Here is a 16,938-nt window from a genome sequence, read left to right on the forward strand (position 1 = left end):
TCTTTTGGGAAAGAGCTGTAAGAATCAACGGCTGGAGGAGGGAGAGTTGGTTGGATGGAAGATTTGGAGTAGAGAAGATTTTAATGGATTGCTGTGGAGAGTGGGAGGAGAGAACCAACAGGACAGCCACTGGTGTTGAGGGCCCACTTGAGGTTGATGTTCCTGATTTTGTAGAATTATTAATTTGTGCAGTCGTGTGACTTTTTCTCTGACAGCGCTTAATGTGGTTAAAGTATAAACATTATGCTCAGGGTCTTACCAGACTATTTTCTTTTTCTTTTGCATAGCCATCAGATCAAGTCATTACAGTATAGTAACACAGGAGATATGATTCTTGTTGTATCTGGAAGCTCTCAAGCCAAAGTGATTGACAGAGATGGTTTTGAAGTAATGGAATGTATAAAAGGAGACCAGTATATTGTAGACATGGCCAACACCAAGGTAAGCATTAAACAGAATATGACGTATTTTAGTGAATTTAATTAATTCAGCACACATTTGTTAACAAGTTGTCTGAGTTGCCCTAATTCACCCCAAAAATTAGTGTCTTGTTTTAAACAATTTGTTATTTCTCACAATTCTGTGGATTGACCAAGAAGTTCTTCTGCTCCACGTCATGTCAGCTGGGACACTTGGATGGTTATCAGGTCCAAAATGGCCTCACTCAGATGGTTTACAGTTGGTGCTCTACCCCCTGGCATCTCTTTTTCTCTTCCTCCTCTCCCCTCCACCCTTCACCCTTTCCCCTCCACCCACTCCACATGTCGAGTTTGGGATTTCTCATAATGTGGTAGACTTAGTGGGGTCTGACTCCTTGCTTGATGTCTGGGTTTCATGAAGGATGAACATGGAAACTCTAGATTTCTTAAGGTCTGGCTTCAGTCTTACATAACATCATAGGGACAGCTCAAATTTAGGGAGAGGGGAGATAGACTACCAACTGATGGGTGAATGGCAAGATCACATTTAAAAATCATGTGGGATGGGAGATATGGATGCAGCCATCTTTGGAAACATATCTACCACAAAACTACTACGTACCAGACTTCAGGACAGGAAGGAAAGAGGGTCTCGTCAACCTTTTTTATATAAAGATTTTTAGTGGGATAATGATATTTTAAAATTAATGTATAAGTATATTAAATATCAATTAACTATAGCCACAGTAATGCTATAACTTAATGGCTTATTTATAATCACTAACGTATCTGTGGGTTGGCTGCTCTTGGCTAAGATTGGCTCCAAGCTGCAGAAAGCGACTAGGTCTGTTCTGTATGTGTCTGTACCTCCTTGCACCAGTGGACTCTGTGAAGGCATGTTTTTCTCATGGTGAAGGTAGAAATACAAAAAGGAAACCCCAACTCTGGAAGCACATTTCAAGCCTTTGCTCATATCATGTCCATGAACATTCCATTGGCCAAAACAAATCACATGATCATGGGTACATCAGTACAGTGGAGAATATTTCCAGTCTTTATTGAGAAGATCTATAGTATCACATGGCAAAGGTTTTGGATACAGGAAAGTTTGATGGGTTCATAACAATAATGCAGTCTACCACAGATCTATTAAAGTGTTAATGGATATGGTTGATGCAGAATTTTGAGCCTTCATTTTAATTCTGATTTTTACTCTTTCTTCCCCTGCCTGTCTAGTACCTTCTTGACACACTAATCCTCATGGTTTCTGTCTATATAAAAATCTTGTATGAGATTTGATTGTCTAAGAAAATATGGTTTATTCTTATTATTCATAGTTTCTGTATTTGCAAACTCACCTACTTCCTAAAATTATTTTGTAACCCTAAAGCGAATCCTCAGGATTGCTTTCATGGTCACTTGCAGACATGCACTTGCACTCCACTCAGCAACAAAAAAGAATTAGAACAAAGTGGTGCTCTATCTGCCTTTTGTTTCAGCTCTCGTACTGTAGTCAAGTGTCCTTTTTGTGGTCTGTTTAATACTATGTTTTTCCTTATTTTTTTGCTTTTTGTTGTTGATTTTGCTGTTTAAAATGGCCCCTACGTGCAGTGCTGAAGTACTGTAGTCCTGTCTAGTGTTCGTAAGTGCAAGAAGACTGTGATGTGCTTTACAGAGAAAATGCGTGTTTTAGACAAGCTTCGTTCAGGAATGAGTTATAGTGCTCTGTTGGCTTTGAGTTCAATGTTAATGAATATATATATAAACAAGGTGTCCTTAAACACAAACATACATAAAACAAGGTTATATACAGGTAACCCTGCATATAACATGGTTGTTAGGTTCCTAAAAAATGCCTTGTTTTGTGAATCCGTGTTATACGAGAAACAAAGAACTCGTACAAAAAAGGGGGTTAGGTTTCAAAAATTAAAAAAACATACTATTATAGTTTTATAATTAAGAGAAATATCTTTATTAAAGCAATTTTCATCAAAAGTGTAGCATATTAATATGTATTAAATAATGTTTTCTTCGTCATCACTACTAAGCTTTTATTACATTTTGTGTTGTTCGAGGATTTCCCTAATTTCGAATGAGATATGTTTTTGCACTTAAAATCTCTTACCATGTTTCCCCGAAAATAAGACCAGGTCTTATATTAATATTTGCTCCAAAAGATGCATTGAGGCTTATGTTCAGGTTATGTCATCCTGAAAAATCATGCTAGGGCTTATTTTCAGGTTAGGTCTTTTTTTTTTTTTTTTTTTTTTTTTAATTTATTGGGGTGACAATTGTTAGTAGAATTACATAGATTTCAGTTGTGCAATTCTGAATCACATCATCCATAAATCACACTGTGTGTTCACCACCCAGAGTCAGCTCCCCTTCCATCACCGTACATTTGATCCCCCTCACCCTCATCCCCCACCCCCCAACCCCCTTACGCTCTGGTAACCACCAAATTACGTTCCCCAGATTAATTTTCAAACCCCGTGGCCATCCTGTGGTAACCGACTGCCCTCCAATCCCCTCACCCTCCCCTCCCCCCCACCCCCCACTCCCCCCTCCCATCTAGCAACCCTCAGTTTTTCCTCATTGTCTCCCAAACAGTTTCTGATTAGTTCATTCACTTATTCTTTTCTTTAGAATCCGCAAATAAGTGAGATCATATGGAACTTATCTTTCTCTGTCTGACTTATTTCACTTAACATAATGTTCTCTAGATCCATCCATGTTGTTGCAAATGGTAAGATTTCTTTCTTCCTTATGGCTGCATAATACTCCATTGTATAAATGTACCACAGTTTCTTAATCCAGTCATCTACCGATGGGCATTTTGGTTGTTTCCATGTCTTAGCTATTGTGTATAGTGCTGCAATAAACATAGGAGTGCATAGAGATTTTTGAATTGAAGTTCTGGATTTCTCCGGATAGATACCTAGGAGTGGAATTACTGGATCATAAGGTAGTTCCATTTTCAGAATTTTGAGATACCTCCATACTGTTTTCCATAGCGGCTGCACCAGTCTGCAATCCCACCAACAGTGCACAAGCGTTCCCTTTTCTCCACATCCGCGCCAGCACTTGTTGTTTGTTGATTTATTGATGATAGCCATTCTGACTGGGGTGAGGTGGTATCTCATTGTGGTTTTTATTTGCATTTCTCTGATGGTTAGCGAGGTTGAGCATTTCTTCATATGTCTGTTTGCCATCTGTATGTCCTTTTCAGAAAAATGTCTCTTCAAGTCCTCTGCCCATTTTTTAATTGGATCGTTTGTTTTTTTGGAGTTGGGTTGAGTAAGTTTTCCATAGATTTGTGATATTAATCCCTTATCAGATATATCACTGGCAAATATCTTTTCCCATGCAGTAGGATCCCTTCTTGTTTTATTGATGGTTTCCTTTGCTGTGAAAAAACTTTTTAGTTTGATATAATCCCACATGTTTATTCTTTCTCTTAGTTCCCTCGCGCGAGGGTGTATATCCGTAAAAATCTTACTCCGGGTAATGTCTGAGAAGTTTCTTCCTATATTTTCTTCTAGGTATTTTATGGTTTCAGACCTTACATTTAAGTCTTTAAGCCATTTTGAATTTATTTTTGTATATGGTGTAAGGAGGTGGTCCAACTTCATTTTTTTGCATGTGTCTGTCCAGGTTTCCCAGCACCATTTATTGAATAGACTGTCATTACTCCATCGTACATTCTTGCTTCCATTGTCGTAGATTAAATGGCCATATAGGCGTGGATTTATTTCTGGACTCTCTATTCTGTTCCATTGATCTATGTGTCTGTTTTTATGCCAGTACCATGCTGTTTTGATTACTGTAGCCTTGTAGTATAATTTGAAGTCAGGTATTGTTATACCTCCCACTTTGTTCTTATTTCTCAAGATTGCCTTTGCTATTCGGGGTCTTTTATGGTCCCATATAAATTTTAGGATTATATGTTCTATTTCTGTGAAAAACGACGTTGGCAGTTTGATAGGAATTGCATTGAATATGTATATTGCCTTAGGCAGTATGGACATTTTAACTATATTAATTCTTCCTATCCATGAACATGATATGTGTTTCCATCTATTTATATCTTCCTTCATTCCTTTCTTCAGTGTCTTATAATTTTCTGAGTATAGATCTTTTACTTCTTTGGTTAAATTTATTCCCAGGTATTTTATAGTCTTTGGAGCGATTGTAAATGGGATTGTTTTTTTAATTTCTCCTTCTGATGTTTTATTATTGGTATATACAAATGCAACTGATTTCTGAATATTAATTTTGTATCCTGCCACTTTACTAAATTCATCTATCAGCTCTAATAGCTTCTTGGTGGAGTCTTTAGGGTTCTCTATATATAGTATCATATCATCTGCATACAATGATAACTTTACTTCCTCCTTACCAATCTGGATGCCATTTATTTCTTTTTCTTGTCTGATTGCTGTGGCAAGAACTTCCAGAACTATGTTAAATAGAAGCGGAGATAGTGGGCATCCTTGCCTTGTTCCTTATCTTAGGGGGAATGGTTTTAGCTTTTCCCCATTGAGTATGTGTTAGCTGTGGGTTTGTCATATATGGCCTTTATTATGTTGAGATAAGATCCCTCTATTCCCACTTTCTTAAGGGTTTTTATCATAAATGGCTGTTGGATTTTATCAAATGCTTTTTCTGCATCTATTGATATGATCATGTGATTTTTATTTTTCATTTTGTTAATGTGGTGTATCACATTAATAGATTTGCGGATGTTGAACCACCCCTGCATACCAGGGATGAATCCCACTTGTTCGTGGTGAATGATCTTTTTAATGTATTGCTGAATTCTGTTTGCTAATATTTTGTTGAGGATTTTTGCATCTATGTTCATTAAAGATATCGGCCTGTAGTTTTCTTTTTTTGTGGTGTCTTTGTCTAATTTTGGGATCAGGGTGATAGTGGCTTTGTAAAAAGTGTTTGGGAGTCTTCCCTCCTTCTGGATTTTTTGGAAGAGCTTGAGGAGAATTGGTGATAATTCTTTTTTGAACGCTTTGTAAAATTCACCTGTAAAGCCATCTGGTCCAGGGCTTTTGTTTGTTGGGAGACTGTTGATTACTGATTCAATTTCCGTGGTGGTAATCAGTCTATTCAGGTTTTCTGTTTCTTCTTGAGTTAGCCTTGGAAGGTTGTACGCCTCTAGAAAATTGTCCATTTCTTCCAAATTGTCAAATTTGTTGGCATATAGTTGCTCATAGTAACTTCTTAAAACTTTGTATTTCTGCAGTGTCCGTTGTCACTTCTCCTCTTTCGTTTCTGATTTTATTAATTTGGGTCCTCTCTCTCTTTTTTTTAATGAGTCTGGCTAATGGTTTGTCGATTTTGTTTATCTTCTCTAAGAACCAACTCTTGGATTCATTGATCTTTTGTATTGTTTTTCTGGTTTCTATTTCATTTATTTCTGCTCTGATCTTTATTATCTCCTTCCTTGTGTTCCCTTTGGGCTTATTTTGCTGTTCTTTTTCCAGATCCCTTAAATGTGAAGATAAACTGTTGATTAGTGATGTTTCTTGTTTCTTTAGGTAGGCCTGCAAAGCTATGAATTTCCCTCTTAGGACTGCTTTCGCGGCATCCCATAGATTTTGGGTCGTCGTGTTTTCATTTTCATTTATCTCGAAATATCTTTTGATTTCTTCCTTGATCTCCTGCTTGACCCATTCATTATTTAGTAATAAGTTATTCAGCCTCCATGAATTGGTGTGTCTTCCCATTTTTTTCCTGTAGTTCATTTCTAATTTCATAGCATTGTGATCAGAGAAGACAATTGGTATGATTTCAATTTTCTTAAATTTATCAAGACTTGTTTTGTGGCCTAACATATGATCTATCTTGGAAAATGTTCCATGTGCGCTTGAGAAGAAGGTGTATTTTGCAGCATTGGGGTGAAATGTTCTGAAAATATCGATTAAATCCAAGTGGTCCAATGTATCATTTAAGGCTGTTGTTTCCATATTGATTTTCTGTCTGGAAGACCTGTCCCTTGTGGTCAGAGGTGTGTTGAAGTCCCCGACTATAATAGTGCTACTGTTGATCTCTGCCTTTATGTCAGTCAGTACCTGTTTTATATATTTAGGTGCTCCTATGTTGGGTGCATAGATGTTTACTAGGGTTATGTCCTCTTGTCGGATCGATCCCTTTATTATTATATAGTGCCCATCTTTATCTTTTAGTATGTTCTTCATTTTAAAGTCTATTTTGTCAGAAATAAGTATTGCAACTCCAGCTTTTTTCTCGTTTCCATTTGCATGAAATATCTTACTCCAACCCTTCACTTTCAGCCTGTGTGTGTCTTTTGTTCTGAGGTGAGTCTCTTGTATACAGCATATACAAGGGTCTTGCTGTCTTATCCAGTCAGCCACCCTATGTCTTTTGATTGGAGCATTTAATCCATTTACATTTAAAGTGATTATTGATAGGTACATAGATATTGCCATTTTTAAATTTGTAGTTAGGTTGTTTTGATCTTTCTTCTATTTACAGAAGACCTTTTAGTATTTCTTGCAATGCTGGCTTGGTGGTAATAAATTCCTTTAGCTTATTTTTTTCTGGAAAGCTCTTTATCTCTCCATCAACTTTAAATGATAGCCTTGCTGGATAAAGCAATCTAGGTTGTAGGCCTTTGTTTTCCATCACTTTAAGTATCTCCTGCCACTCCCTCCTGGCCTTCAATGTTTCTGTAGAAAAATCATTTGATAGTCTTATGGGAGTTCCCTTGTATGTAACCCTCCGTCTTTCTCTTGCTGCTTTTAGGATTCTCTCTTTGTCTTTAAGCTTTGCCATTTTAACTATAATGTGTCTTGGTGTGGACCTGTTTGGGTTAATCCTGGTTGGAACTCTCTGCACTTCCTGGACTTGTATGTTGGTTTCCTTCATCAGGTTGGGGAAGTTTTCAGACATTATTACTTCAAATATGTTCTCAATCCCTTGCTTGCTCTCTTCACCTTCTGGTATTCCTATGATGCGCATGTTGTTGCGCTTGATGTTATCCCAGAGGTCTCTTAGGCCATCTTCATTGTTTTTTATTCTTTTTTCTTTTTGTTGTTCCGTTTGGGTGATCTCTGCTACCTTGTCTTCTAAGTCGCTGATTCGATCCTCTGCTTCATCTAGCCTGCTGGTAATTCCTTCAAGTGAGTTCTTAATTTCGGTAATTGTGTTCTTTAGTTCCAACTGGTTTTTCGTTATGATTTCTACATCCTTCTTTATGTTTTCTCTAAGCTCGTTTGTTATGATTTCTACATCCTTCTTTATGTCTTCTCTAAGCTCCTTAAACATTCTTATCACCAGTGTTCTGAACTCTGTCTCTGAGAGGTTGGTTACGTCTGCTTCATTTGGTTCCAGTTGTGGAGGTTTCTTCTGTTCTTTTATTTGGGACGTGTATCTTTGTTTCCCCATTCTGGCTGACTGTGTTTATTTTGATATATTAGGTAGATCCCCTAGAGTTCTTAGTTCTTGCTAGGTTATCTTGTGTAGTATGTGTCCTTTATATTTGACTCGCACCACGTCGTCCTCCTCTGTGTGTGCTCCAAAGGTGAGTCTTGTGTTGTGTACACTGTCCCGTTCAAGAAGATCTTTAATTGCTTCCCGCTAATGAGCAGGTGGGGTCAACTCCTGGGCTGACCTGCCGTGAGACTTGGCTCTGCCCCCCGCAGGGCACTCTGCTGCGTGAGGGTTGACCACCCCAATGTGATTTGGCCTCTATGGGCTCCAGAGCCTGCCGAGAACCCTCTCTAGGTGTGTGACCTGCAGGTCAAACCCGGCTGCACTCCGATTTGGTCTGGAGTTGGCCCCCAGATATGCCGAGTCCCGTGCCACCCAAGCTGGGCCCCGGCAGGGAAGTCCCAGAACAAGGCAAATCACCAAGCACAGCAGCAACGACAACAGCAAAGAGGAAAGAAAAAAAAAAAAAAAAAAAAAAAAAAAAAAAAAACAGCCGATAACCCCCGCAGCGACCGTCTCGGCCTGAGCCCATCAAGCAATGACCAGGTTGTCCTCTGGTGTACCAAAGAGCCCCCTGCTTATTGCGCAGGCAGAGCCGGTCACCTGGTGCTCAGAGAGACTTTGGGACTGCAGACTTAAAGGCGTGGGCCTGAGGGGTCTGGATGATAGTCTCCACAAAGTCAGTGCAGCTTCTGCCCTTGTCCGCACGTATGCACACCGAGAGGAGCACCACCAGTCCTTTGTCCAGAGCTCGTGAGTCCTAGGGCACTCCTTCAGTGTGTGTGTATGGGTGCGGGCGGGAGATTTCTGATCTGCTGACCGTGCCTCACAAGCTGGGCCCCGGCAGGGCAGTTTCAGAACAAAGCAAATCACCAAGCACAACAACAACAACAACACCAAAGAAAAATATCAAATACGTTCACATGCAAAACCACCTGATAACCCCACTCGACAGAGGCAAAGATATCAAAGATATAAAGACAAAGCAAAACAAGACAAAACAAAGCAATACAAAAAGCAGCGACAGTCTCGGCCTAAGCCCACCAAGCAATGTCCAGGTTGTTCTCTGCTGTACCAAGGAGCCCCCTGCTTATTGCGCAGGCAGAGCCGGTCACCTGGTGCCCAGAGAGACTTTGGGACTGCAGACTTAAAAGCGTGGGCCTGAGGGGTCTGGATGATAGTTTTTACAATATCAGTGCAGTTTCTGCCCTTGCCTGCACAAATGCACACTGAGAGTGGCACCACCAGATATGTGACCAAAACTCTTGAGTCTTAAGGCACCTCTTCAGTGTGTGTGTGTGAGTGCGGGCAGGAGATTTCTGATCTGCTGAAAGCCCAGAGCTGCGCCTGCCTCACTGCTGATCTCCGGGTGTGTCTCGGCCGCTGCACCCACCCCACCCTAGGCAAGCCAGGAAGGGTGGGGGCTGGAGATGGAGGGGTCTTCACTCTCCCAGCCCAGCCGTGCGTCGCCCTCTTCCCGCAGGCCAGAAAAGGTGGTGGCTGGGGGTGGAGGCGTCTCTTCTCTCCTAGCGCAGCCAAAATCAGGCACACTGCCCAGTCTGCCTGGGTCAGGGCTGCCCGTCAGGCTTCCCAAAGCGTGAGCCTTAGATACCACTTCTCGGTTCAGGGGCCGGTTTAAGTCTCTGGAAGGGCGGGGTAGGATTGGGAGAGCAGGGCGGGCGGCGGGGGGGGGGGGGGGGGGGGGGGGGGAGGGGATATGGAGATATGGAGACTGCGCCCCCCGTCCGCCGCAGGGCGCGCGCCGCCTTCCCGGCTGGAGAAATCAGCCGCGGGACGCAGGGAAAGAGCCCGCCTCCCGGTCTCTGCGCTCTCCGCTCCGCCTGGGCTCCTGTGCCCGGCACAGCGGGGCTGCACCGCGATTTCCAGTCCCAGTCTCTGGAAGGGCGGGGTAGGATTGGGAGAGCAGGGCGGGGGCGGGGGGGGAGGGGCCCAGGTATGGAGACTGCGCCCCCGACCGCCGCAGGGCGCGCCGCCTTCCCGGCTGGAGAAATCAGCCGCGGGACGCAGGGAAAGAGCCGAAAGAGCCGCCTCCCGGTCTCTGCGCTCTCTGCTCCGCCTGGGCTCCCATGCGCGCCCGGCACAGCGGGGCTGCACTGCGGTTTCCAGTCCCAGTCTCTGGAAGGGCGGGGTAGGATTGGGAGAGCAGGGCGGGGGGGAGGGGCCCAGGTATGGAGACTGCGCCCCCCCGACCGCCGCAGGGCGCGCCGACTTCCCTGCGGGAGAAATCAGCCGTAGGAGCAGGGAAAGGGCCTACCCCCGGTCTCTGAGCTCTCCGCTCTGCCCGGGATCCCGCGCCTGCCCGGCTCCGTGGTTTTCGGTCCTCGCCCCCGCCAGCTGAGGCTCCGCTGGGGGCTGGGCTCTCCCGCCGCTGCCGGCCGGGCGCTCCCACGCCGCTTCTCCTCCTCCTCTCCTTGCTCCGTCCAGTTAGCTTACCCCCAAGAATTTCTTAGCTTCAAGCAATCCACGAATCTCTCCACTATATTGTGTGGTGAGCGAAAATTTCCTCGATGGGTTATAGTTCCCGTTTGCAACAAGATCCGGAGGAGAACTCAGAAAGTGCGCCCTGCTGCCCGCCATTCCTATGACGTCCTCTCAGGTTAGGTCTTATTTTTGGAAAAACACGGTATTGCTCTCCGTGTTGTTTGGGGATTTCTCTAATTCTCAAATTGTGTTAGAGTGAAACTGTGTTCTAGGATGCCGTGTTGTATGAGGGTTTTCCCCAATTCTCGAACCATGTTATTGAAGTGCCGTGTTGTACAGGGTTACCTTTATTGATTGGTTGATGAAAATATAACTAGAAGCTTTCAGAAATCTAATCCTGTATTCGATAATTCAATGTTTGCAGGACTTTATACACCATAACTACTGTGAGTAATGAGAATTGACTGCAATCTATTTTAGGTGCTATAGGTTGACCTATTGGAATACAGAATGTTTCAGATTGCCCTCTGTTACACTCCATTGAAGTGCCTCTCAATCCTAATGAGGATTGCAATCTGATGCCTTTTGTTTATTTATTAATTGTTCATTGTGTGTCTAGTATGTTAGATTATTCCAACAGAATTCAAATGTAATTTACACATAAAATTATATACAATTATATTATAATGATGGCTTGAATAGTGTTTTTCCCCCCCATGTATTCTACCAGAGTTTCTCATTCCCCTCTCCTTAAAACTATCCCTAGGGATTCTACCAGACGTTGTTTTGAGGGTGATGGTGGTAAGGAAATAAAGCAGATGGGTCTCCAGATCACTCTCTCTATCTTAAACTCAAATAGTTCTGTTTTCATCCATTTTATTTGAAGTTTCTGGGAATCCAAACTTTATTTTAAACAACTGGTTTGTGGAAATGAAGGCTTAAAAAACTCCTATTTAATTTATTCTTTTTTTTTAGTTTGTGCATACCAGAGACAATTTTTCTTAAAAAATGTGAGTAAGATCAGTTTTTGCCAGCCTCTAAGGTCTGTAATGATTTCAGTCACTCAAGGCTACTTACATTATAAAAACACTAATACTTTGTTGATTTAGGTTTCAGCCAAGAAAATTTCAAAAAGAAAGGAATCTGAGTGGTTCTGTGTCAGGCTATTTCTGCAATCTCAGACTTAAACATGTATAATAGTACATGTAGTAAGATGATTAGGAAAGTAGGAAAAGGATAGATAACCAAGTCTAGGTAGAAATACAGGAAATTAAAATACTATTAATTACTAATATGTAAAAAAAACTGTGTATTGTAACTATATTATAACTGCCCCCTCACCTGCCTAATATCTCCATTTTGATTTCAAAACCATGGTTAATATTTATTCTCTCCGTTTCCCAGAGGCGAATATAGTTAATTGATCATTTACTTGTCTAGGAAATGTTACTGGTATCTTAATTATAGTGTTTAGCTTGAGTGATGTGTTTTGGAAATGCAAGAATTATTATTTGAAAGTAGTAGATTTCATGGAACACTTTTTTTCTTAACTTTTTAACCTCTGTTTTGATTCCAAGAATAATTAGTACTTGTGGCTTTACTGGCAATTCAACGAATAGGCTATTAAAGGAAACAATTAAATATATCTGATCTATTATGATAAAATATTAAGTACTTCAAATATAAACAGGCCTTTCTAATTATATTGTCAAATTGTTATCTTATTAAATTTGTATCTCTAATCTTTATATCATTTTTTTGTGTGTGTATATGTATATATATGTATTTTTTAAGTGCACTTATAGTGGTACAGAAATTTTTTTCTGTTACGTACTGCAACACAATACATTACAGGGAGAGTAATTACACTTATACCCTTTAAAAATAAAGTTTATTAGGTTTCTAACAGTAATTTCTGTCGACTATAGAAAATTTGGAAAATAAAAAAAAGAAGGAAACATTACTCAGAATTCTGCTACCCAGATATAATCACTATTAACATTTCAATTTCTATATGTCTTTTTTCCTTATGCATCTGAAAACCTTTTTCTGATCACACCAGAACCTTGACTTCAGTTATTGCTTGGAGCCATATTTTGCGTATTTATTCCTCAGAATCTTGGGATTGTATGCTGGTGCCTCAGGGGCTGCTGTGGGCGTGGGAATGAGAGGCCTTGGGGTGGGACACGTGCTCATTCTGTCTGTTCTGTAGTCCGTGTTCTCCATAAAATATCTTTTGAAAAAAATCAGGTTTTGCTGCTTCTTTAAACTATTATTTTAAAATAATTTTAAATAAACAATTTTAAATAAAATGAAATAAGATACAATAAAACTTACTTTATCTTGGAAATGGGACATTACTTGTTCAGGTTTAGGTGATTAGGAAAGTAGGACAAGGATAAACAGAATCAATCTTTAAGCCATCCAAAAACATACTTTAGAAACTATAGTTATATTGTCATCTAAAACTCACTTATTCTAAATCAGAATTTTGGTATGTTACTTCCAGTCAGAGTGTTTTTCTCTATTACTTTGAATTCTTATGCACATACTTTGCTTGGGATTCAAACGGGGCTCTTTGGCCAAGAGCCCATAAATGTGTAACTGTAGTTTCTGCTCCTCAGAACTCCAGAACAAATATACATAAAACTTTATGACAAATCAGTATTTAAATTCAAAAGTGTCTTGGTAGATTATTAGTAAGTGAATGACTATGGTAATACTTCTACAGTCTCATTTGTTAAACTTTTGTCAGTTTACCTACAGTTGATATTAAGTGCATTTCCCTTGGATTGTCTTCAGCTCTTTTCAACTTCAAAACAATCTGTGCCATTTATTTCTTAATTACAGTCAGGCACCGCATAGCATTTTGGTCAAGGACTGCATATATAATAGTCCCATAAGATTATAAGGAGCTGAAAAATTTCCACCGCTTAGTGACATTGGAGCCATCGTGTCACAGGGCAGCACATTACTCACACGTTTATGGTGATGCTGGTGAAAACACACCTACTGTGCTGCCAGTCGTGTGAAAGTGTAGCACACACAGTTATGCACGGTACATAATACTTGGTAATGATAATAAATGACCATTACTGGTTTATGTATTTACTGTGCTATACTTTTTATCGTTATTTTAGAGTGTATGCTTTCTACTTATTAAAAAAAAAGGTTACCGTTAAAACAGTATGCCATGTTACGCTGGCAGCAGCCTCAGACATCTTGTGTTTACCGCGGCTCTCGATTACATCATTTTCTCTTGTGCTTGATTTAATCTCATTGTTTTATAAATTTAGTGTAGCCTAAGTGTGCAGTGTTTATAAAGCCTGCAGTCGTGTGCAGTCATGTCCTAGGCCTTCACATTCACTCACCACTCACTCACCGACTCACCCAGAGCAACTTCTAGTCCTGTAAGCTCCATTCATGGTAAGTGCCCTATACAGGTGTACCATTGATTATCTTTTATACCGTATTTTGACTGTCCTGTTTCTATGTTTAGGTAACACAGATACTTACCATGTGTTACAATTGCCTACAGTGTTCAGTACAGCAATAGGCTACACCATACAGCCCAGGTGTGGAGTAGAGTGTACCATCTAGGTTTGTATGTTCACTCTGGTGGTAGCACCACGATGAAATCGCCTAGCAATGCATTTTTCAGAACGTATGTTAAGTGGTGCTTGACTCTGGACATGACTGAAGTGGGAGAGGACAGGCTCAGAATGCCTGGACCTTTTAGTGGGTGACTTCTCCATGAGTATACTTTAATTATGGATATTAGAATCTTTAGAAGGAATTTCCGGAAAAAATATTTTCAAATGCTTTATTAATATTTGAAGAGTACATGTAATTAGTTATTCTGATATCCAACAGCTCTAAAATATTTCCCTTGTATTTTGAGATGAAATATATTAGTCGTGACTTTTTAATAGTAAATATTGTTTCCTAAGGAGTGAAATATTTTAAACTGTGAATTTAGGTATATTTTTGTTTTTTTAAGCAGTTTTAACTGGTTTTAACCACAAACATTAACTCTAAGAAGTGCAGTGATTTGAAGTACATTGTGTTTCTTTTCACTACCTGAATACTTCCAGAGTTTTTTATCTAGTAGAAATTGCCTCACACTGGTTTGTCCTTTTGATGTATCCCTATCATTTTGGGGGTACTTTCTTATACTCTGGGACAACAAAAATTTCCAGACTTATCTTGTACTTTTCCTGCTCTGATGTTCCCCTTTTCTCTGGTGATCCACGGCTGCCTTTAATAGGGAATTCTATTTATAAATCAAGATCTGGGCTTTAGATATGTTTATTCCTGCTGAGATGTCACTGCTTCTAGATGATTTCAGAAGACAGAGCTGGATGGGGAGATAAACCAACCAATTAAGAAAAAGAAAACATGTAAAAAGTCATGAGTTCACACTGATGTATCAAATTCTAATTCAACCTCCTAGCTTTAGCTATTCCTGTTTGTATTTGACTTCTCCAACAGTGAGAAACTTGGCTTGCAGCATCATTATATTTGCTCATTTGTTCAATGCTACGGTACCTCGAAAGTAGTTTCAGAACAACGGTTCTTGTTGTAGACAGATTTCTACCCCATGACTGTCTATGTGAACCATGAGAATGATGAGATACTTCTGTGATTAGGTTACATTATATGACTTGACCTTAGGGAAGGATGATTATCCTCAGTGGATCCCACCTGATCAGGGGAGCCCTTAAAAGGGATTGGAAAAGAAATGCACATTAAAAAAAAAAAAAAAAAGGGATTGGGCTCTTCCTGGCAAAAGAGATTCGAAGCGTGGGAGGGATTTGACTGGAAGGAAATTCTCTGTTGCTGGCTTTGAAGATGGAAGCAGAACTAGAGTGATGAAGTTGGGAAAATACCTAAGGAGATATCCAAGCAAAGTGTTTTGCTGCCGATAATAAAATATGAGCGAAGAAAGATAAATTGAAAGAGTCTTGATAAAAGGGAACCGGGACTAGATGATTTAGTTAATTTTGAGCCTATACAGATGGCAAAGAATGTTGAAATGAAGAAATTACTTCTGAAATTGTGGTATAGAGGAAAAACCAGAGGTGTGGCTGTATAATCTTTAGCTAAAACCTTAGAAAGATAAAGTCAGAGTATGTAGTTACACCACAGACTCTTCCAAGAAATTCAGCCTCATAGGTCTTCTCAACCAAACCAGCTTCTAAGAAGGATATTAATCCTTATCTATTTCAACAGGAGCTACAGATAAAGAATGGGTTGTTTTGCAGAAATTTGGGGGCATGTCTTTCGGCTAATTCAGATTCAACGTGAGAAAGATTCTCATATGCTGGCTTTGAAGATGGAGGAATCCATGTGGCAAGGGAGGCTTCTCGGTGCTGAGAGCAGCCCTCAGCAGAAAGATAACAAGGAAGGCGTCTTAGTCTTACACCCACGGGGAACTTGGGTTCTGCTACAACCTAAGTGAGCTTGGAATCAGATTCTTCCCCTGAGCCTCCAGAAAGGAATGCAACCCTACCGACATCCCGATTCATCTGTGAGACCCTGAACAGAGAATCTAGCCACATTGTGATAGGACTTCCGACCTATAAAACTGTTAGCTAATAAACAGGAGGTGTTTTAAGCCCCAAAGTTTGTGGTAGTTTGTTACACAGCAATAGAAAACTAATATAGTTCTGCAAAAACAAACAAACAAAAAATAAAAACTCGTACTAAGTAAAAAGAGATAAGGATGGGCTCAGATGCAGATCCGTTTATAGGGGGTGCGCCTTAGATAGGACGTTGAAGGCGTCACCATCTGCTGGCAGGGTCGCTTCCTAGTTTTGTGTTCCCAGACGTTGGGATGAGGCCATCAGTAGGTTAGTAAAGGCTTAAAATAACAATTGAGAGTTGTCAGAGAAAAATTCCTAGAAGAATAGTGGGAGCATTAAAGGTTATGGAATGTAAATTCGTAGGGACGACCGTTCTGCATATTCCTATGATATCCTTGCGTGTTTGAATGGAATGCAGTGACGGGGAGGAGGGACTTATTCCAGAATAAAAACTGTTCATTGTAGGTGCAGCAGAAGGACGCTCAGGTTTATATTGAGAGAGTGGTTGAAGTTTAGGGTATTGAAAATGAAAGGGTGATAGGAGGTTGTGTGACTAGTAAGTGGACTATCTAGAGCCTAGAACATACCAAATGATAAATATTTGTTAAACCAGTAAATATTGGAAGTTCATGATTTCGGAAGAGGAACCATGTGTGGTAATTGCAGAATTAGCCATAGCTGGGGTTACTGAAATATCTTAGGTCATTGGAGTCGAGTAGATCAAAAAAGAATGACTTTATCTCTTTGATGTGTTCAAATGGATTTTAAAATTGCTCAGGAATTAGAAAGACTTGGACTTCAGAGTCCTTGATTCACAGAAGGAAATGACTAAGAGTGTGATGGATTGCAACAGGGGTTGGTGAACTAGGCCTGTGGGCGAAATCCAGCCTGCACCCTGTTTATATAAGTAAAGATTTTATTGTAACACAGCCATGCCCATTTATTTACTATTGTCTATGGCTGCTTTTGTGCTATACTGGTAGAGCTGAGTAGTGAAGCAGAGACCTGTGGCCGGCAAAGCCTGA

At 40.4% G+C, this 16,938-nt stretch overlaps 1 protein-coding gene across 1 annotated transcript in view; it reads left to right on the top strand.

Annotated features, from left to right (window-relative positions):
• WDR70 (WD repeat domain 70) overlaps positions 1-16,938 on the top strand; it is a 248,107-nt gene that overhangs the window by 68,922 nt on the left and 162,247 nt on the right. The window contains exon 8 of the mRNA XM_033110994.1: positions 288-441. Within this exon, the coding sequence (XP_032966885.1) occupies positions 288-441 (154 nt within the window). The remainder of the gene's footprint in view (positions 1-287; positions 442-16,938) is intronic.

Source organism: Rhinolophus ferrumequinum, chromosome 7 (genome assembly GCF_004115265.2).
Source record: "Rhinolophus ferrumequinum isolate MPI-CBG mRhiFer1 chromosome 7, mRhiFer1_v1.p, whole genome shotgun sequence".
NCBI classification, from domain to species: Eukaryota; Metazoa; Chordata; class Mammalia; order Chiroptera; family Rhinolophidae; genus Rhinolophus; species Rhinolophus ferrumequinum.